This window comes from Physeter macrocephalus, chromosome 11 (assembly GCF_002837175.3).
Source record: "Physeter macrocephalus isolate SW-GA chromosome 11, ASM283717v5, whole genome shotgun sequence".
Classification (NCBI taxonomy): domain Eukaryota; kingdom Metazoa; phylum Chordata; class Mammalia; order Artiodactyla; family Physeteridae; genus Physeter; species Physeter macrocephalus.
The window spans coordinates 181,142,991-181,160,548 of NC_041224.1; the positions used below are offsets into that span (position 1 = coordinate 181,142,991).

At 56.6% G+C, this 17,558-nt stretch overlaps 1 protein-coding gene and 1 non-coding gene across 2 annotated transcripts in view; one reads left to right on the forward strand and one right to left on the reverse strand.

Annotated features, from left to right (window-relative positions):
• Window positions 1-4,113: 4,113 nt before the first annotated feature.
• On the reverse strand, window positions 4,114-4,186 carry TRNAW-CCA (transfer RNA tryptophan (anticodon CCA)). Its single transcript has one exon. It is a non-coding gene; the product is annotated as a tRNA-Trp (tRNA).
• An 11,542-nt stretch (window positions 4,187-15,728) lies between these two features.
• The window catches only part of KIF26A (kinesin family member 26A), a 52,665-nt gene continuing 50,835 nt past the window's right edge, over window positions 15,729-17,558 (forward strand). The window contains exons 1-2 of the mRNA XM_024130986.3: window positions 15,729-15,885; window positions 16,219-16,464. Coding sequence (XP_023986754.1) covers window positions 15,844-15,885; window positions 16,219-16,464 — 288 coding nt within the window. The 5' untranslated portion in view covers window positions 15,729-15,843. The remainder of the gene's footprint in view (window positions 15,886-16,218; window positions 16,465-17,558) is intronic.

Consider the following 17,558-nt stretch of genomic DNA (forward strand, 5'->3'; position numbering starts at 1 on the left):
CCTCCCTCCCTCCCTCCCTATCCCACCCCTCTAGGTGGTCACAAAGCACCGAGCTGATCTCCCTGTGCTATGCGGCTGCTTCCCACTAGCTGTCTGTTTTACCTTTGTTAGTGTATACATGTCCATGCCGCTCCCTCACTTCGTCCCAGCTTACCCTTCCCCCTTCCCTTGTCCTCAAGTCCATCCTCTACATCTGCATCTTTATTCCTGTCCTGCCCCTATGTTCTTCAGAACCATTTTTTTTTTAGATTCCATATATATGTGTTAGCATACGGTATTTGTTTTTCTTTTTCTGACTTAACTTCACTCCGTATGACAGACTCTAGGTCCATCCACCTCACTACAAATAACTCAATTTCGTTGCTTTTTATGGCTGAGTAATATTCCATTGGATATGGGGATCACCCTTGTCTTTATTTTTTCAGTGTCTAGAGATGTAATTAACATATAGTAAAATCTACAATGTATGTTTAAAGCGTACAATCTGATGACTTTTGCCATATGCATACATCCATGAAACCATCTCCATTATCAAGGTAAGGAGCAGATCCATCACCCAATGGGGTTAACGTGGCCCTTTGCGATTACTTCCTCCTTTCCCCAACACCCCCCCACCCCTGACACGAAGTTTTCTGTCTTGGAAGGTTTTCAAATGCAAATTCAATATCTTTAATGGATATAGGACTATTTGGTTTATCTATTTCTTCTCAGGGGAGTTTTATCAGTTTGTATCTTTCAAGGAATTTGTTTATTTAATCTAAGTTGTTAGATTTATTGGTATAAAGTTATTCATGATAGTCCATTATTATTCGTTTGGCATCTGTAGAATCTGTACAATGTCCCATCTCACATTCTTTTATTTTTTCAAAATTTTATTTATTTATTTATCTGCCCAGCATACGGGATCTTAGTTCCCCAACCAGGGATTGAACCCGTGCCCCCCTGCCGTGGAAACTCGGAGTCTTAACTGCTGGATCGCCAGGGAAGTCCCCTCCCCTTCTTTTTTTTTTTTTTTTTTTTAAAAAAAACCCCAAACTCCCTGATGGTTTTCAGGGAGGATTTTTTTTTAAGATTTTTAAATTTATTATTTATTTTATTTATGTTTGTCTGGGTCAGGTCTTCGTTGCAGCACCAGGATCTTCACTGAGGCATGAGGGATCTTTTGTTGTGGCACGCAGGCTTCTCTCTAGTTGTGGCGTGCGGTTTCCAGGGCGTGTGGGCTCTGTAGTTTGTGGCGTGCGGGCTCTCTCATTGAGGCGCGTGAGCTCAGTAGTTGTGGCGCATGGGCTTAGTTGCTCCGCGGCATGTGGGATCTTAGTTCCCCGACCAGGGATCGAACCCGTGTCCCCTGCATTGTAAGGCGGATTCTTTACCCCTGGACCGCCAGGGAAGTCCCCCCTCCCATCCTTAATATTGATGATTTTGTGTTTTCTCAGCCTGGCTAGAGGTTTATCATTTTTATTGATCATCTGAAAGAACCCACTTTGAATTTGATTAATGTTCTCTATTATTTTTCTGTTTTCTATTTAAATGATTTCCACTCTGTTATTTCCCTTCTTCTATTTACTTTAGGTTTTGTTTGTTCTGCTTTTCTAGCTTCTTAAGATGGTGTCTGTTAGGCCATTTGAGGTTGACCCAAAGCTCCCTGAAGCTCAGTTCATTTTTTTAAAAAAAATATTGATTGATTGATTTGGCTGTGCCAGGTCTTAGTTGCGGCACGTGGGATCTTCGTTGCTGCATTAGGGATCTTTAGTTGCGGCACGCGGGATCTAGTTCCCTGACCAGGGATGGAACCCGGGCCCCCTGCATTGGGAGCGTGGAGTCTTAACCACTGGACCACCAGGGAAGTCCCTCTGTTCATTGTTTACAGTTTTGTTTTCTCTGTTTCACTTTGGATAGCTTCTATTTCTAGCTAAATAATTGCTTCTTCTGCAATGTCTAATTGGTATTAATTACATCAGTGTAATTGTCATCCTGGACGTTATATTTTCCATCTATGGAAGTTCGATTGGATCTGTTTAATAGTGTCATCTCTGCTTAATGTATTTAAGCATTCCTAGATCTTCTTGAACATACTGAAATAGTTACAAAAATAGTTTTAATGTTCTTGTGAGCTGATTTTATCATCTGCATCATTTCTGGGTCTGTTTCTTTGTGTGTGTGTTTGTGTGTGTGTGTGTGTGTGTGTGTGTGTGTGTGTGTGTGATTTATTAATTTATTTATTGAAGTATAGTTGATTTACAGTATTGTGTTCGTTTCAGGTGTACAGCAAAGGGATTCAGTTATGTGTGTGTGTATACATACACCTATCTATCTAACTATCTATCTGTCTATATATGTATTCTTTTTCAGATTCTTTTGCTTTATAGGGATATTGATATTGAGGGACTTCCCTGGTGGTCCAGTGGTAAAGAATCTACCTTCTAATGCAGGGGACACGGGTTTGATCCCTGGTCGAGGACCTGAGATCCCACATGCCACAGGGCAACTAAGCCCACGCACCACAACTCCTGAGCTCGTGTGCCTCAATGAGAGAGCCCACGTGCCGCAAACTACAGAGCCCACGTGCTCTGGAACCCTCACGCCACAACTAGAGAAGAGAAAACCCACACGCCACAACTAGAGAAGAGAAAACCCACGTGCCACAACTAGAAAGAAGCCTGTGTGCTGGAACGAAAGATCACGTGTGCCTCAATGAAGATCCCGCAGGCCCAGCGAAGGTCCCACGTGCTGCAGCTAAGACCTGATGCAGCCAAAAAAAAAAAAAAAAACACCAGAATTAAAAAACCCCAAGATACTGAATATAGTTACCTGTGCTATACAGTAAATCCTTGTTGTTTATCTATTCTATATATAGTAGCATGCATCTGTTGATCCCAAACTCCTAATTTATCCCCCTTTTCCACTTTGATAACTGTAAGTTTTTTTTCTATGTCTGTGAGTCTGTTTCTGTTTTGTAAACAAGTTCATTTGTACTATTTTTTTAGATTCCACATTAAAGTGATATCATATGCTATTTCCATCTGACTTACCTCACTTAGTATGATAATCTCTAGGTCCATCCATGTTACTGCAGACAACACTGTTTCATTAATTTTTATGGCTGAGTAGTATTCTGATATATATATACACAGATATATCTCACATCTTCTTAATCCAGTCATCTGCTGATAGACACTTAGGTTGCTCCCATGTCTTGCCTATTGTGAATAGTGCTGCAATGAACATTGGGGTGCATGTATTTTTTCAAATTAGAGTTTTCATCTTTTCTGGGTATATGCCCAGGAGTGGGATTGCTCTATCATATGGTAGCTCTATTTTTAGTTTTTAAAAGAACCTCCATACTGTTCTCCATAGTGGCCGCACCAATTTACATTCCCACCAACAGTGTAGGAGGGTTCTCTGGGCCTGTTTGTATTGACTGATTTTTCTCCTCATTTTGTGGTTTTCTGTTTCTTTGTGTGTCTGGTAATTTTTGATTGGCTTCCAAGCATTGTGGCTTTAAACACTGTTGGGTGCTGGATAATTTTGTATCTTACAAACATTGTGAGCCTTGTCCTGGGATGTGGTTGAGCTACCTGCAGAGAGTTTGATCCTTTTGAGGATTGCTTTTAGCTTTGTTAAGCAGGAGCTGTTCAACATTTATTCTCTTTTATTCTGTTGCCCCAACAATGAGGCAGCCCTCAAGTCCTCTACCCCACACCTTGCAAACAATGAGGCTTATTCCTTCTGGTCAGTGGGAACACACACCATTCCCAGCACGTTTACAAATTTTTTTTAATTATGGGAAAGTATACAATACATAAAATTTATTCTTTTAATCATTTTTAAATGCACAGTTCTGTGGCATTATGTACACTCACATTGCTGTTCAACCATTGCCACCACCCACCTCCAGAACTTTTCCTCATCTTGTGAAGCTGAAACTCTTATCTCCATTAAATAATAGTTCCCCGTTCTCCTCCTCCCAGCCCTTGGAACCACCGTTCTACTTTCTGTCTTTAAAAAAAAAAATTATCAGTTTATTTGGCTGCGCTGGGTCTTCATTGTAGCATGTGGCATCTTTGTTGTGGCACAAGGGATCTTTAGTTGTGGCATGCATGTGGGATCTAGTTCCCCGACCAGGGATCGAACCTGGGCCCTCTGCATTTGGAGCGCAGAGCCTTAACCACTGGACCACCAGGGAAGTACCTCTACTTTCTGTCTTTAAGAGTTAAGACAGTTACCTCAGATGAGCAGAGTCGTACTGTATTTCCATCTTCTGTGAGTAAATGTCCTCAAGGCTCATCCACCTTGTGGCAGGTGTCAGGATTTCCTGCCTTTTCAGGGCGGAGAGCGGCGTTCCACTGTGTGGAGGGGCCACAGACCTATTCCTCTGTCAATGGACACGTGAGTTGCCTCCACCTTTGGGCTGCTGTGAGCGATGCTGCTGTGGGCGTGGCGTGTGCGCATCTGTTTCGGTTCCCACGTGGTTGAAACGCAGGCGCTTTCCTTCCGTTCCCTCCCGGTGGCCCCTTCTCTGGCCTTGGGGAGCGCCCTTTCCTTCACGTGCTGACAGGCACTGGGCTAGAGACTCAAGGGGCCCCTTTGCCCGTCGCCAGAGCTGTGGTGGTTCTGGCAGCTCTTCTCTCTGAGGCTCTGCCTTGCGGACTCGCGCAGCCTTGGCCTCCCCCGAGTCCCGACGGCGTGCCCTCTGCCCGGGGGTGCCTGAGAGCTCCTCCTGGTGCCCCCTCCATGTGCTGAGGCCCGTCAGCTCTCCCTGGCCAGTGGGCTGGGCCAGCGCAGGCCCTGCCTCACCTGCTGCCCTCTCTCAGGGGTCCCTGTCCTGTCCTGCCTGAGAGCCAATGTCCGTGAACGGTTGTTTCATCTAGTTTGTCCCTTTTTGAATATTTCTGGTGGGAGTGTGGATCTGGCCCCTGCTGCTCTATCGTGGCTCAAAAGCCCCCCCCGCCCCGTTACCCCAAGAATACTAGCTCAAACCTCCCCCTGCGGTCTGCTGATTCTCTGCCGTGATCCTTTCCCAGAAATGTTTCTGGCTGTCCCCAAGGGACGACAGTGTTGTTACAGACACACAGGGGGGTCTCCATCCTGCTCGTCTCTGGAGTTAGCCCTCTCCTGGACCCCTCGTGCTTAGCACCCCCGATGCTGGATTCCCCTGGGGACGCAGATGTTCCACTGGCTCAGTGCTGGGCATGGGGGCTCCGTCAGAGCCAACCTAAATCCACGTGTAGCTCGTCACACGCATGCACAACCTCCCTGAGGGCCTGGCCTCAGCAGAAGTGGGTGGAGGTGGCCGCCTCCGGGAGTGGTTCCGGGGGGTGTCTAAGTGGCAGAGCCAGCTCCTTCCCGGCAGAGGGGGCCCTCCAGGTAGCTTGTCCTCCTCCCTCCAAGACTCAGCCTTCCTTTATCTCTTGCCCAAGTCCCCAGCATGCCTGAAGAGCGTCTTGGGAAGATGCCCCAGCACACAGGCCAAGGCGACACGCCATGGGCGAGGCGACACGTGGCCATACGTTTTGTGAAGTCTGGCTTCTTTAGTCTTTGCTCCTCGTTTTAAAAAACTTTCCAGCGTGGACTTGAGGATATGGGGAGGGGGAAGGGTAAGCTGTGACGAAGTGAGAGAGTGGCGTGGACATATACACACTGCCAAACGTAGGGTGGATAGCTAGTGGGAAGCAGCCGCATGGCACGGGGAGATCAGCTCGGTGCTTTGTGACCACCTGGGGGGTGGGATAGGGAGGGTGGGAGGGAGGGAGACGCAAGAGGGAAGAGATATGGGAACATATGTATATGTATAATTGATTCACTTTGTTGTAAAGCAGAAACTAACACACCATTGTAAAGCAATTATACTCCAATAAAGATGTTAAAAAAAAACATTCAGTTTAATTTTCCTTTGGAGTCACTTTGGTCTCAGACCGTGGGTGGTGGTATAAAGTGCTCAATTGCTTTCTCTGTAATTTCCATTGGGATTTTTCTCTAGAGTTATTCAGAAGTATGTTTTCACTTTCATCTACATTTCTAAATTAAACAAATAATTTCTTTTAAAAGTGAACATTAAGCATTTATATAATTTAAAAAGTCAAATAATAATTATAAAACTTGTTAAGAAAAACAGGAGCTTCCTGCCCTATATATTCCTGCCCCAAGTTAGCATGCTATGTCACAATTCCTTTCTGGTACAGCTTTTTAATTAAAAAAAATAATTGCCTCATTTTTTAATTTGCATAGTTATGATGGAAGTTTATATCCCTTCTAAATGCGTTCAAACACATTATGTAATCTGTATCCTTCCTTCCCTCCCTCCTGCCCTCCCTCCTTTCCTCCCTCCCTTCCTCCCTCCCTCTCTTCCTTTCTTCCATCCTTCCTTCTTTCCTTCCTTCTTTCTAAGGCCTCCCTGTACAGTGCTCTGAATGCCTGCTCCAATCTGGACCCTTAGGACTCAGCTGACACCTGTAAACCTCTGTTCACCACCCTGGAAATGCCCTTTATCTCTTTCCTGGGTTGGAGTCCCATTTCCTTGATCCCATGTCCTCTTTTTCCTTGGTTTAGTTCTTTATTTGGGAGGAACCCATCTGCCAGGAACTTGGAGAAAGGGAAAGATCAAAGGCCAAGTTTTTGTCTTTATTCTACTTTTCTACTCAGTTGATAGTTTGGCTGGGTATAGAATTCTAGATAGGGAATAATTTTTCCTCAGGGTTTTGGAAACTGCTCTATTCTCTTCTAGTTTCCATTGCTACTGTTGAGAAGTTGGAGGCCAATCTGCTTCTTGCTTGACATGTGGATTCCTTCCCCCATCGCAAGCTTTTAGTATCTTCTGTTTGTTCCTGGTGTTGTTTTGAGATTTCACAAAGATGTTGGTCTTTCTTTGTTTCTTTCTTTCTTTTTTTTTTTTTTTTTGATCGTGGAAGCCATTAAATCCTCAGTCCTTAGTTCTGTGAATTTTTTTTTCATTATTTCCTTACCCATATTTTTTCTGCTCTTTTTTCCTGCAACTACTATTATTCAGATATTGAACTTCTTACTCTAATCCTGTAATTTTTTTTCTTTCTCCTCCTCCCCTTATTTTTCTCTTTCTTTGTCTTCTACTTTCTGGCGTATTTCTTTGACTTTATCTTTCATCCTTTTGAATTTTATTTCTCTTATCACAGTTTTATTTTCCAAGTGCTTCTCTTACTGTTCTCTGAATTGCACCTGTACTTAAGTTCATGGAACTCAACATCTTCTCTTCTTTCTTTGAGGAACCCCCATGGCCATGCCCAGGATGAGTGAGGGATGGTGGTTCATGAGGCATGCAGCTGTCCTCGACATGGTCAGTGGTGAGCCTGGACCCTGGGGTCTGGAGGGCGTGGTTCCCTCAGCATCCCCATCTTTATTCATCCAGCATACCAGCTCATGCTGTTTGCATTCTCAGTGTGTGTGGTCCATCATGCTGTACACTCTTGTGTAAGCTGTATTACACACACACACACACACACACACACACACACACACACACCCACCCAACCTGTGTTCAAAAGGGCAGCTTCATGTCCAGCCCTGGTTCCTGCAGATCCAGAGCTGAGCTGGACTCTGCCCCTGCCCTGAAGAGGTGTAGGGAGCTGTTTGTATGGGACAGTCACCCAGACGGGCTCCTCAGGAAGCAGCAAGGCTATTTCTGGCACGTTGGCAGGGCAGTGATGCAGCTGCACTAGGGGTTTCCCAGAGCTTTCCAGCCTGCACCCCCTGCCCCTATGTGTCCCTCTACCCTGGTCATTGCCTGTCCTCGAGCTAGAGGTTGAGCCCAGGTCTCTGAGGGTTAGGGGGAGAGGGAGCAAGAACGGGGGTGAGGGAGGAGTCAGGGGTGGGCTGAGGCCTGTGGGGGTGGGGGGGACACAGGGAGGCACGTGGAGGGGATGCTGAAGAGGTCTCAGGGCTGGCACCTCTCACTCTCACGGTCTAAGCAAGCCCCTGCCCCTCTCAGGGCCTCAGTTTTCCTATCTGCAGAAGAGGGAAACCAGACGTTTTCTCTCTTAGATAGTGATGCATTCTTTTTCACCAGCGACTGTGGCCAAGGGGCGCCATCTGCCGGCCACAAGTGGCAGTGTCCCCATTGCAGCTGTGGCTGTGTGAACACAGGGGATTGGTTTCCCAGACTCCTGGTTCCTGCCCTCTGACCCCATCAACCAGGGAGTCGGGGAGGAGGGGTCTGCTCCTGCTACTTGGTGACCTTCCTGACTGGTTTCCTGTCTTCCTTAAACATTCACTGCCACCTGGGAATCAGTGACACCTGTGCCCTGGAGGGGCACAGGAACATGCCAGGGGCGGCAGGAGTCCCAGGACTGGGGGACTAGTTCTGCGTAGGGCTGGAAGCCTTCCTGGAAGAGGTGGCATCTGAGTGCACCCTGAAGTTGGAGTTGGTCAGCTATGAGGGGGAAGTCCAGGCAAAGAGGACAAAAGAAGTTGAAGGAGCGGAGCCCAAAGAGGAGGAGGTCCAGGCTGGGTGCCTTGCGGGCTGGCTGAGGGACCACCACGTTCTGTGGGGCACCTCAGAAGGGCTCAGAATTTCTACTGGGGCTGGGAGCCTTGCAGGCTGGGCTGGAGGGCCAGAGTGCTCCTGTCATGGTGCGGCCATTGATTACAGGGTTTGGGGACCACTCAGTGCCACGTACATTTCCTCTCAGGAGCTGGGGAGACGCAGACAGACCAGGAATGCTTCCATCTGGGCCAGGAAGGGTCCTCAGGCTGGTCTAACCCGCTGACCTAGGGCTGGGCTGGGCGGGTCTGGTCAAGTCATTCCAGGGTTGGGGTCTGACTCTGCAGCCTTGCTCTGGATCGGGTGGGAAGGAGGGCCAGCGTGACGAGGCCAGAGCAGACATCCAGGTGGGGGGCCACAAGGGCTGCACCCAGGAAGGGTGTGGAGAGCAGGGGCCCCTCTGCAACGGGACTTTACACAGGAATTAGCAACAAAGAGCATGCCTGGGAATCACTCATGCCTTTATTTCTTCAACAGCTATCGGTGGGTATCTACTCTGTGTCAGGTACGAGAGAAACAGCTGATTTTCTAACGGGGGTGAAGGGCAGTCAACCAGACAAATAAGAAACATTCATAGTAACGCATGGTAGGCGCTGAGGAGGAAAACTAAAGCATTGGAGCGCTGGGGAATATTGGGAGGGTGTGGGGTTTTAGGTAAGGTGGGTAAGGAGGGCTTTGCCAGGAAGGTGACCTTCCAGAAAAGACAGAGAGAGCAGAGTGGATGTCTGGGGAACAGCGTCCCCTGCAGAGGGAACAGGAGTGAGCCCCTGAGGGGGCCGTGCTCAGCGACAGCAAGGAGTCTGTGAGGCTGTGGGACGCTGGGGCTCCCAGGGCATGAGAAGGGAGGCAAAAGTTCTGAGCAGAGAGGTGGTGTGATATCACCACCTGCTCGAAGGCACCCCTGGCTGCTGTGTGGAGAGCAGACCCAAGGAGGTGGCAGTGGTCACAGAGCCTCCAGTTAGGGGCCACTGCAGTAAACATGATGGTGGCCGAGACAGGGCATGGGCAGCGCAGGCTGTGAAAAGCAGTCTGACTCTGGACCTTCTGTCAAGAGAGCGGGAACAGGAAATCCTGATGGATAGGACACAAGGGCGCCGAGAGCCAGCAGGAGTCAAGGATGACTCCAGGGTGATTGAACTGAGTGAATGAACGAGCAAGTGAATGATGGAAAACCCAACACGCAGGAGCCCCCCTCCTCCACTGCCCTTATCTGAGCCCATCCCCACGTGACTTGAAGAAAGGGCCAAGGGGCGGGCCCTTGCGCCACAGTAGTACCTCTGCCGGCGCTGGCCGAGGTGCTGAAACCACGGTGCGGGAGGTGGTCCCATCTCTCTGGGCCTGGGGCTCCTCCTGGCGAGGGGTGCCGGGCAGGGGTGCGGGGCAGAGGGCAGGAGGGGCTGGCCCAGTGACCAGTGAGGGTCGCTGTTCTACAGGGAGCCTGCCTGACTCTGCTGGTCTCTCTCTCTCTCTCTACTTGACACATCCTTATACTGCGGCCCACTGTGGCAGGGGTGGGGGTGGGGATGGGGGGGGGATGTGATCATCCTCTCCTCCTGCTTCTGACCCCCGCTGAGAGCCCCCAGGTCAAGGCCCTGTCCTGTCCTCCACAGCTGCGCTACTGAGGCCAGGCCCTGGGGGTGAAGGGGCTACCTGCACAGACGCTGGATCCAGACGGCCTGGGATGCATTCTGGCAACTTACTTCGCCACTCTGCCTGTTTCCTCATCTGTGTGCTGGGGATCGCAATAACACCCCCTGCTAGAGTTGTTGTGAAAATTAAATGAGTGGCCCCCAGCACTCAGCCAGCCCCGAAGGGGAACTGGCAGCATGGCTGATCTTCTTCTGACCTGAAGCCTGCCCTCCCCAACCCCCCGGAGCTGAGGAGGAGGGGGGAGGCGACTTGGCCAGGAGACCCTGCCCTGAGCCGAGGTGGGCTTCCCTTGTGGGCATGGTGGGGCTGTCATCCCGGGCCGCCCTCCTGAGGCGCCCCTCCCCACCCCAGACATGAGCCCAGCCTCCTGGAGGGGTGCTGAGGCGAGCTGACCAGACTTGGGGAAGCTGGGAGGGTCCCAAGCCCCCCTTGAGATGAGGGGGGAAGGTTTCTTTTCCTCCCCCACCCTGCCCATGGAGGGAAGGGAGGGGCTGCTCCATGCTGAGTGGGGTCCTAGCTGGAGGACCTCAGATCATCTTCTCTCCGGCAGCTTAGGCACTGCAATCCTTCTTGAACTCTTTATTAAACACCCACACTCATGGTTTAAATGCCCTGCAAGAGTTAAAGCCACACGGGGCGGAGAGAAAGTGGAGAGAAGCCTCTCCCTGGCCCACCCTCTCCTCTCCGCAGAAGCAACAACTCCTACCTGTCCCTTGCGTCTCTCCCAGGAAAGGTCCAGGCCTTTATGGGCATAAATGTTCTCTAGAAATGCAAACCTGACCCTGCTGCACACTGTGTCTGGGCATCTTTCCAGGATCCCCTGTTTTGTTTTGTTTTGTTTTTTAATTCTTATTTATTTATTTAGGCTGCGTTGGGTCTCCGTTTCTGTGCGAGGGCTTTCTCTAGTTGCGGCGAGCGGGGGCCATTCTTCATCGCGGTGCACGGGCCTCTCACTGTCGCGGCCGCTCTTGTTGCGGAGCACAGGCTCCAGACGTGCAGGCTCAGTAGTTGTGGCTCACGGGCCCAGCTGCTCCGCGGCATGTGGGATCTTCCCGGACCAGGGCTCGAACCCGCGTCCCCTGCATCGGCAGGCAGATTCTCAACCACTGCACCACCAGGGAAGCCCGCTCTCCTGGTTTTTGAGCTGTGTCTCCGGTCAGCGAGGATCGAGTGTTAGGATCTCTTGTCCGTTTCCCCACTGGCCCCCTTTCCCGCCATCACAGAGACTGCTGCCAGGCATTCATCTTCCAAAGTGCAACGTGGACGCATGTCAGGATGCCGGCCCGGCTCCCAAATTGCTGGCTGGAAGGGCTTGGCCCCTCTTAGAAAGGCTGGCTGGGGGTGGGCTGGAGACCACCCACGGGAACTTGGGTTGCATGTGGAGCTGGGGGGGTTTCCCAGTGTCCCCAGCAGGTCGTGGTGAGGTGGTGGTATGGCTCAGGCTCGCCATGCCCGGTGCAGGACTCTGACCACTGCAGCCTGGTGTCCTCCCGCTTTCCTGAAATACTGCCATGTGGGGTCTGATTGGAGGCCGAGTCCAGCAATTAATCCTGTCAGAGCTCCACTCAACTGCAGGGGTTTTTCTCCTTTGCTCCCTTGGCCTAGATTTCCCCGGGGACAGCTCTGACTGGCCGCGGCGTGCTTGGTAAATTAAATGTTAAAAAAAATCCCCACGATGGCTTTAATCAATCCACTGAGATGGTGGCAGCCCCCTCCCAGAAGAGCGGGGTCCACTGGAGGAAGCCCCCCAGGATCAGGGTCTTGGAGAGGTGGGGAGGGAGGAGGGTGGGAGGTCCCCAGGGTGGGCTCCAGTGGCCGACAGGAGGGGCTGAGGAGGGGGAGGGGGGGGACTCCGGACCTCCCTATGGCTTGCCCAGATCTCTGCCCCAGGCCAGGAGTGGCCATGGGGACGGGGAGGCGGGCAGCTCCTCCTGGGGTGTCTCTCCTGATGCGAGGCCCGGGTGGGGCAGAGCAGCGGTAATGGCCAGCCCTGTGCCGGGCAGATAAGGTGTTTATGATGAGCCCATCGGGTGCAGTCAGGTGGAGACAATGTCCTCCAGTTGCCACTGGAGTGTCAGGGGAGGAACCACGTGGAGCAGGAGGGTCTCCCGGTGGCGGAAGAGGCGTGAGTAGGGAGAGTCCACGGTCCTTTCCAGGGGGCAGGGGGTGCTGCGGGGCTGGCCCAGCCCAGCTGTCATGTCAGGCCATCTGCGCACCTGCGCCTCTGCAAGGGCCCAGCGCTGTGACCCCCAGGCCCTCGCTTCTCTGGTCTTCTCTCCATGCCTGCTTACCTTCCGGATCCTGTTCAGGTCCATCTCCCCCGGCAGTGTTGCCTAATACCCACCCGCCTAACTCCCAAAGACCTTCCCGTGGGCCTAGTTTATTTAGGAGACCCTGTCCCGGGGCTCCACCCTCCCCAGGCAGGCGTCCCGCCGCCTGGCCTGCGCCCACAGAGGGCGCCCGTCAGCTTGCGAGGCTGGGGGGCTGCGCACTGAAGGAGCGCGGGATTCGGGCCTGAGTTTGTACCCCTGTAGAACCCACCCCCTGCTCCCCGAGCGTCCCGCCACGGACTCCGAAATTTGGTCGCGCCTGGCGAAGAGCAGGGATCCTCCAGCCCGCGGGAGTTCCAGGAACGGCCGGAGGGGTTCGGGTCAAGGGCAGAGAAGGCTGCAGGTGGCTAAGGAATCGGGGTCCTGGAGTGGAGGCGCTCTGGGGTCCTGGCGGGACGGGCCTTAGGAGTCCGTTGACCGAGGCTGGGGTGTGGGATGGGGGGCTTCCGAGGAGGGGCCCCAGACAGGAGCGCTGTGGAGCATGGGCAGAGGGGGAGCGCAAGGTCACTGGGCGGCTCCCTACACATGTCTAGGGACTGGGACCCCCAGGCGCGGAGGCCCCAGGGCGGATTGGAGCGGGAGGGGCCGCGACACGCCCCCTGTGCGCCGAGGTGTCGCGGAATCCCGCTAGGCGCTGCCGCCCGGACCCGTGCTTCCCGGCCGGAGCACCCGGTAGGAGGCGCGCGAAGCAAGGGGGTGCGGAGCCAGGCCGGGTGCTGGCCCCGTCCTCCGCCCCAGGCCCGCAGGGTCCTCGGCCCCCGCCCCTCCTCCTCCTCGGGTGTGCGTGTCCGGGAGTCTGGCTCGCCGCTCGGGCGGAGGGGGCGCTGTCGGCGCGGGCGGGCGGGGCCGGAGCGCGGGGGCGCGCGGCGCGGAGCTAGCGCAGGGGCCGCCGCCGCGGGCCGCGGAGGACTGGGGGCCTGGCGGGCTGCCCTGCGCGGTGCGGGGCGCGGCGGAGGCGGGCGCGCGGCCAGTGAGCGCGCGGGCGGGCGGGGAGGCGGCGGCGGCGGCGGCGGCGGCGGCGGCGCTCCCCGCGCTCCGCTCCTCCATGGCGCTGCCGGGGCCGCCCGAGCCGCCCCGCGGCGCGCCCCGCAAGGCGCCCAGCCTGCTGGAGATGGGGGCGCTCTGCCTGGACTCGGAGATCATCCTGGGGTTCACCAGCCACCTCCTGCGGCGCCGAGCCAAGGTGAGGGCCGGGCGGCGGGACCCGGCTGGCGGCAGAGGCGGCGCCGTCCCGCGACTTTGCGGCGCGGCTGCCGCGGCTCAGGGTGCGGCGCCGGCAAAGAGGCGGCAGGTCCCGAGCAGCGTCGCGCAGGCCGGGCCGCACTTTTCCCCCTTAGTGCCGCCCCATCTCTCTCTCTCTCCCCTCAGCGCGGCGTCCCGAGCGGGAGACTGTCGGCGAGGGAGGAGAGCGCAGCGCAGGGACTCCGCGTCGCGCCGCGCGCCTTGCTGGGGAGGGCGAGGCAGGGGGCCGGGGGTCTCGCGGCTGATCCCGAGTCCCGAGGCGGTCCAGGTTCCGCGGGGCTGTGTCTGGCCGTCCCCGGGAACCCGGGTGTAGGGTGTGAGCGTGTGCTTCTGGAAGCGCCGCAGCCGTGCGGACGAACGAAGTTGCGGGTGTGGCCGGCCCCGGGCACAGGACAAGGGCTCCTGGGGCCGATGTGTTTCTGGAGGTGCAGGTGGGGAGTGTGTGCGTCGGCGTGCTATGGAGTCGCGCTTCCCGGGCCTGCGTACGTGTGTGTCTGTGTCCCAGAGCAGCTGAGGGGCGGGGGCTGCGATGTCCCGCGGTACCCAGATCCGGACGGGGGTGACGCCCCTTTCCTTCGGGAGGCTTCGAGGAGCTAGGAAAGGGGAAGAGCTTCGGCCTCCAGGCCGAGTGGAAAGGGGCTGGACGACGTGGGACCGTGGAGTGGGAGTGGGGACCCTCTGCCCACTTTATGCTCCCCTCGCCGCTTTGCGGGCCAAGAACAACTGGGAGAGCCAGGAGGGGCAGATCACCCCGCTCCACTCTTTTCTGGGGAGTGAGTGCGTAGGTGGAGAGGACCTTTCAAGTGAAAGGGAGGGTGGGCAAAACATAAAGAAGGAGTCGCTTTGAGGGGCTCAGGAGAGGGGGGGAGCGGCTCGAATCTGTGTGAGGGTCTCACTGCGTGCCGGGGAGCTGCGGTTGGGGTCCCCGCCCGGGCCGCGGTTTTCCAGCCGCCCTCTGCTCTGGCTCCGCTCCTTCTAGCCGCCCCCCCGGCGCGCCTCTTCGCCCCGGACGTGTGGCGCGGGGCCCCTTCCGAGCCTCGCGGCGGCGGGGGCGCGGCGGCCAGCAGGGGGCGCTCGCGTCGCGAGAAACCGAGTGGCCGCGCCCGCGGAGCCCGACCCTGGATTTCTGGCTGACCCAGAGCCGGACCCGGAGCCGCCTGCCGCCTCGGATAGCGGCGACACTTAGGGCTGAGCTGGAGCGGGAGCAACTGGTCGCCGGAGAAGGGGGGCGACCTCCCAGCCGGAGACTAACAGGCAATTAATTCCGGAGCTAAGTTCCCATCTGCCCGGCCGGCTGACAACAGGTCCCGCGCACACCCCCAGGGCCACCTCCTCCCTCTTCCCGGGCGCACGGCGCGCACACCGGCCTTCTTGCACACGCGCGGCTGCAAAGACTCGCGTGCCGTTTGCAGACACGCCTAGGCACAGATACACTGGCATGGGCGCTGCACGTTCCGAGACGCAGAGCCCGGCGATACTCACCCACGCGTGACAGTTAGAGCCAAAGTGTGGCCACCGACGCGCGGAGTGCGCTGGATTTTCAGGAAAGAGCGGTCGGGGGAGCCTGGGGGCCGGGGTTCCCCTCCACCTCGTTGTGTGACCTTGGGCAAGACCTTCCCCTCCGCGGCCTCAGTTTTCTCGCCTGTAAAGTGACGAGTGGGTTGGGGCCTCCCAGGAGACCCCAGTGTCCCAGGAGAGGAGCAGGAAGGCGCATACGCGCGCGTGTACGGGGTCTCTCACCGCGGCCCCCAGCGCCCCTCCCTCGGACTGGGACTCGCCTAACAGGTTGGGGGCCTCGGAGTGGGTGCGGCCGCGCGGCGCTGCGGGACCCCCTCCCCCACACACTGCAGAACGAGGGCTTGGGCGGGGCGGGACAGCTCCCCCGGAGCCCCGCCCCTCCCCGCCCCCGGAGTCCCCGGCCCCGCCCTCGTTTCCGAGCGCGCTTTGCCGCCGCAGCCACCGCGCTCTCCGCCACTTGCCTGCGCCGCGAACTTCGGAGCGGCCGGCCGGGCCATGGAGGCGTCCCCAGGCCGGATCACGTAGCCGCGGCGCCCCCGGAGAGCCCTCGTGGCCCCCAGGCGACGGCCCAGCCCTTCCTGCGTCCCGGCCATGGGCAGCCGCGGCGCCCCCCCGTGTGCGGCGCAACCCGCGGTACGCGCAGCGGGGCACGAGAGGGAGGCGGGCGACGGGGGGCCGGCGGACGGCCCGGGACCGAGCCCGGGACGCGGAGGACACTGGCAGGGTGCGCGGCGCCCCCTGGGGGCCGGGCCTGGAGCGGAGCGCGGTGGCGACGGGCCTCCTGCTGGGGGGAGGCGGGCAATGAAGACCTCCGGGATGGAAGAACACGGTGCGCTGCAGGTTCGCGCCCAGCGCTCGTAACTTTGTCGAGTGCGTCCCTCGGGCTGGGTCGCTCTGAGGTCTGGAGGCTCCGGTGCCGCCCAGCGGCCCAAGCTCACTGCCCGCTTCTGCCCCCACCCCCACCAGGTGGCAGAGGGCGGCCCGGCCCGCGAGCCGCTGCAGCTGCTGGAGGTACCCGCCCGCAAGAGGCTGACCGCTGGGCCCGAGCAGGATCCATGTGGCAGCCGCCCTGCGCCCGAGGGCGCCGGGGCGGGCGCGGAGCTGGGCCACTCGGCCGGCGGAGGCGGCTGGTGCCGCCACTGCCACACGAAGCTCGCCGAGCTCAAGCGACAGGCGTGGAAGCTGGTCGGCGGGCCCGGGACACCCCTCCGGGTAAGTGACCCTTCCTCAGGCCGGCCCCTGGGACGGGTCCCACGCTGGAACTTGGGAGTCTTCGGGGCCCGGAGGGAGGCGAGGTTCCGCCGTGGATTTTTGGCCAATCCCTTCCCTTCTCTGGGCCTCGGTTTCCCGTCTGTTAACACCTTGCGTGTGAGTTGGGGCATTTCATCCTAAGAGGGTCCCACTGTCTGATCGGAGGGGGTTGGGCAGGCGTTTCTGCTGCGGATGTCCCACAGCTGGAAGCCTAGTGTGTGTTTGGGAGAGGGAGGAGAGGGGGAGATGGCAGGGCCTCCACCCTGGGCGGGACAGCTCCTGCCTTGCCAGCAGCAAGAGGTTATTTGGTGCGTTGTCGCCCTTGGGGCACCTGGGCCCCCAGCCAAGTGTCTGGAAACTGCACACCTGGGGCAGGAGGGCTTGGAGGGCCAGAGGGTGGGCCCCCTCCCTGTTCCCTCCCAGGGCCATGGATAAGAGTTGCGTATGGCCCACAGCCTGTGGCTCTGCCACTTTAGGCAGTGGCCGCCCATCTGGTTCCCCAGGCTCCAGCCCCAGCTGCCAAGGTGTTGGCCAGGGGAGGGGGCTCTGCTGAATTCTGCAGCCAATGGGCTTGCCCTGGTCTTGGAAGGAGCAGGGACCATTGTTCCAGGAACAATGCGCTCTGGAAGTTTGCACAGCCTGGGAAGCTGGGGGCTGGGGTGGCGGGGGGTCTCCAGAGGAAGCCCTTCCCGCCTGACCTGCAGCCTTTCTGAAAGCTGTCCTGGGAAGTAAGGCTGCATAATCCCCATTGAATCTAAATATAGTTCTCCGAGGAGGCCCTGCGGTCTGGGCGAGACCCTGGCCTCCTGGGGTCCAGCGGTGTTCCCCATGGCATTGGGAGTGGGGATGTGAGTCTGGTTTGTGTCCTGGGCACCCTCGCTCTGCGGTCAGGGGAGGGGACCTGTGGCCCGTCCTGGGGCGGGGCTGGACGCTCCCACATCTGCTGCCCTGAGCAGGGTGCAGCCTTGCCACGCTCTGTGCCCCAGATGGCCTGAATCTGGTTGAAAAGACACGAGAAGACCTTCACGGCCCCAGGAGAGGGTGTTCTGGGCTAG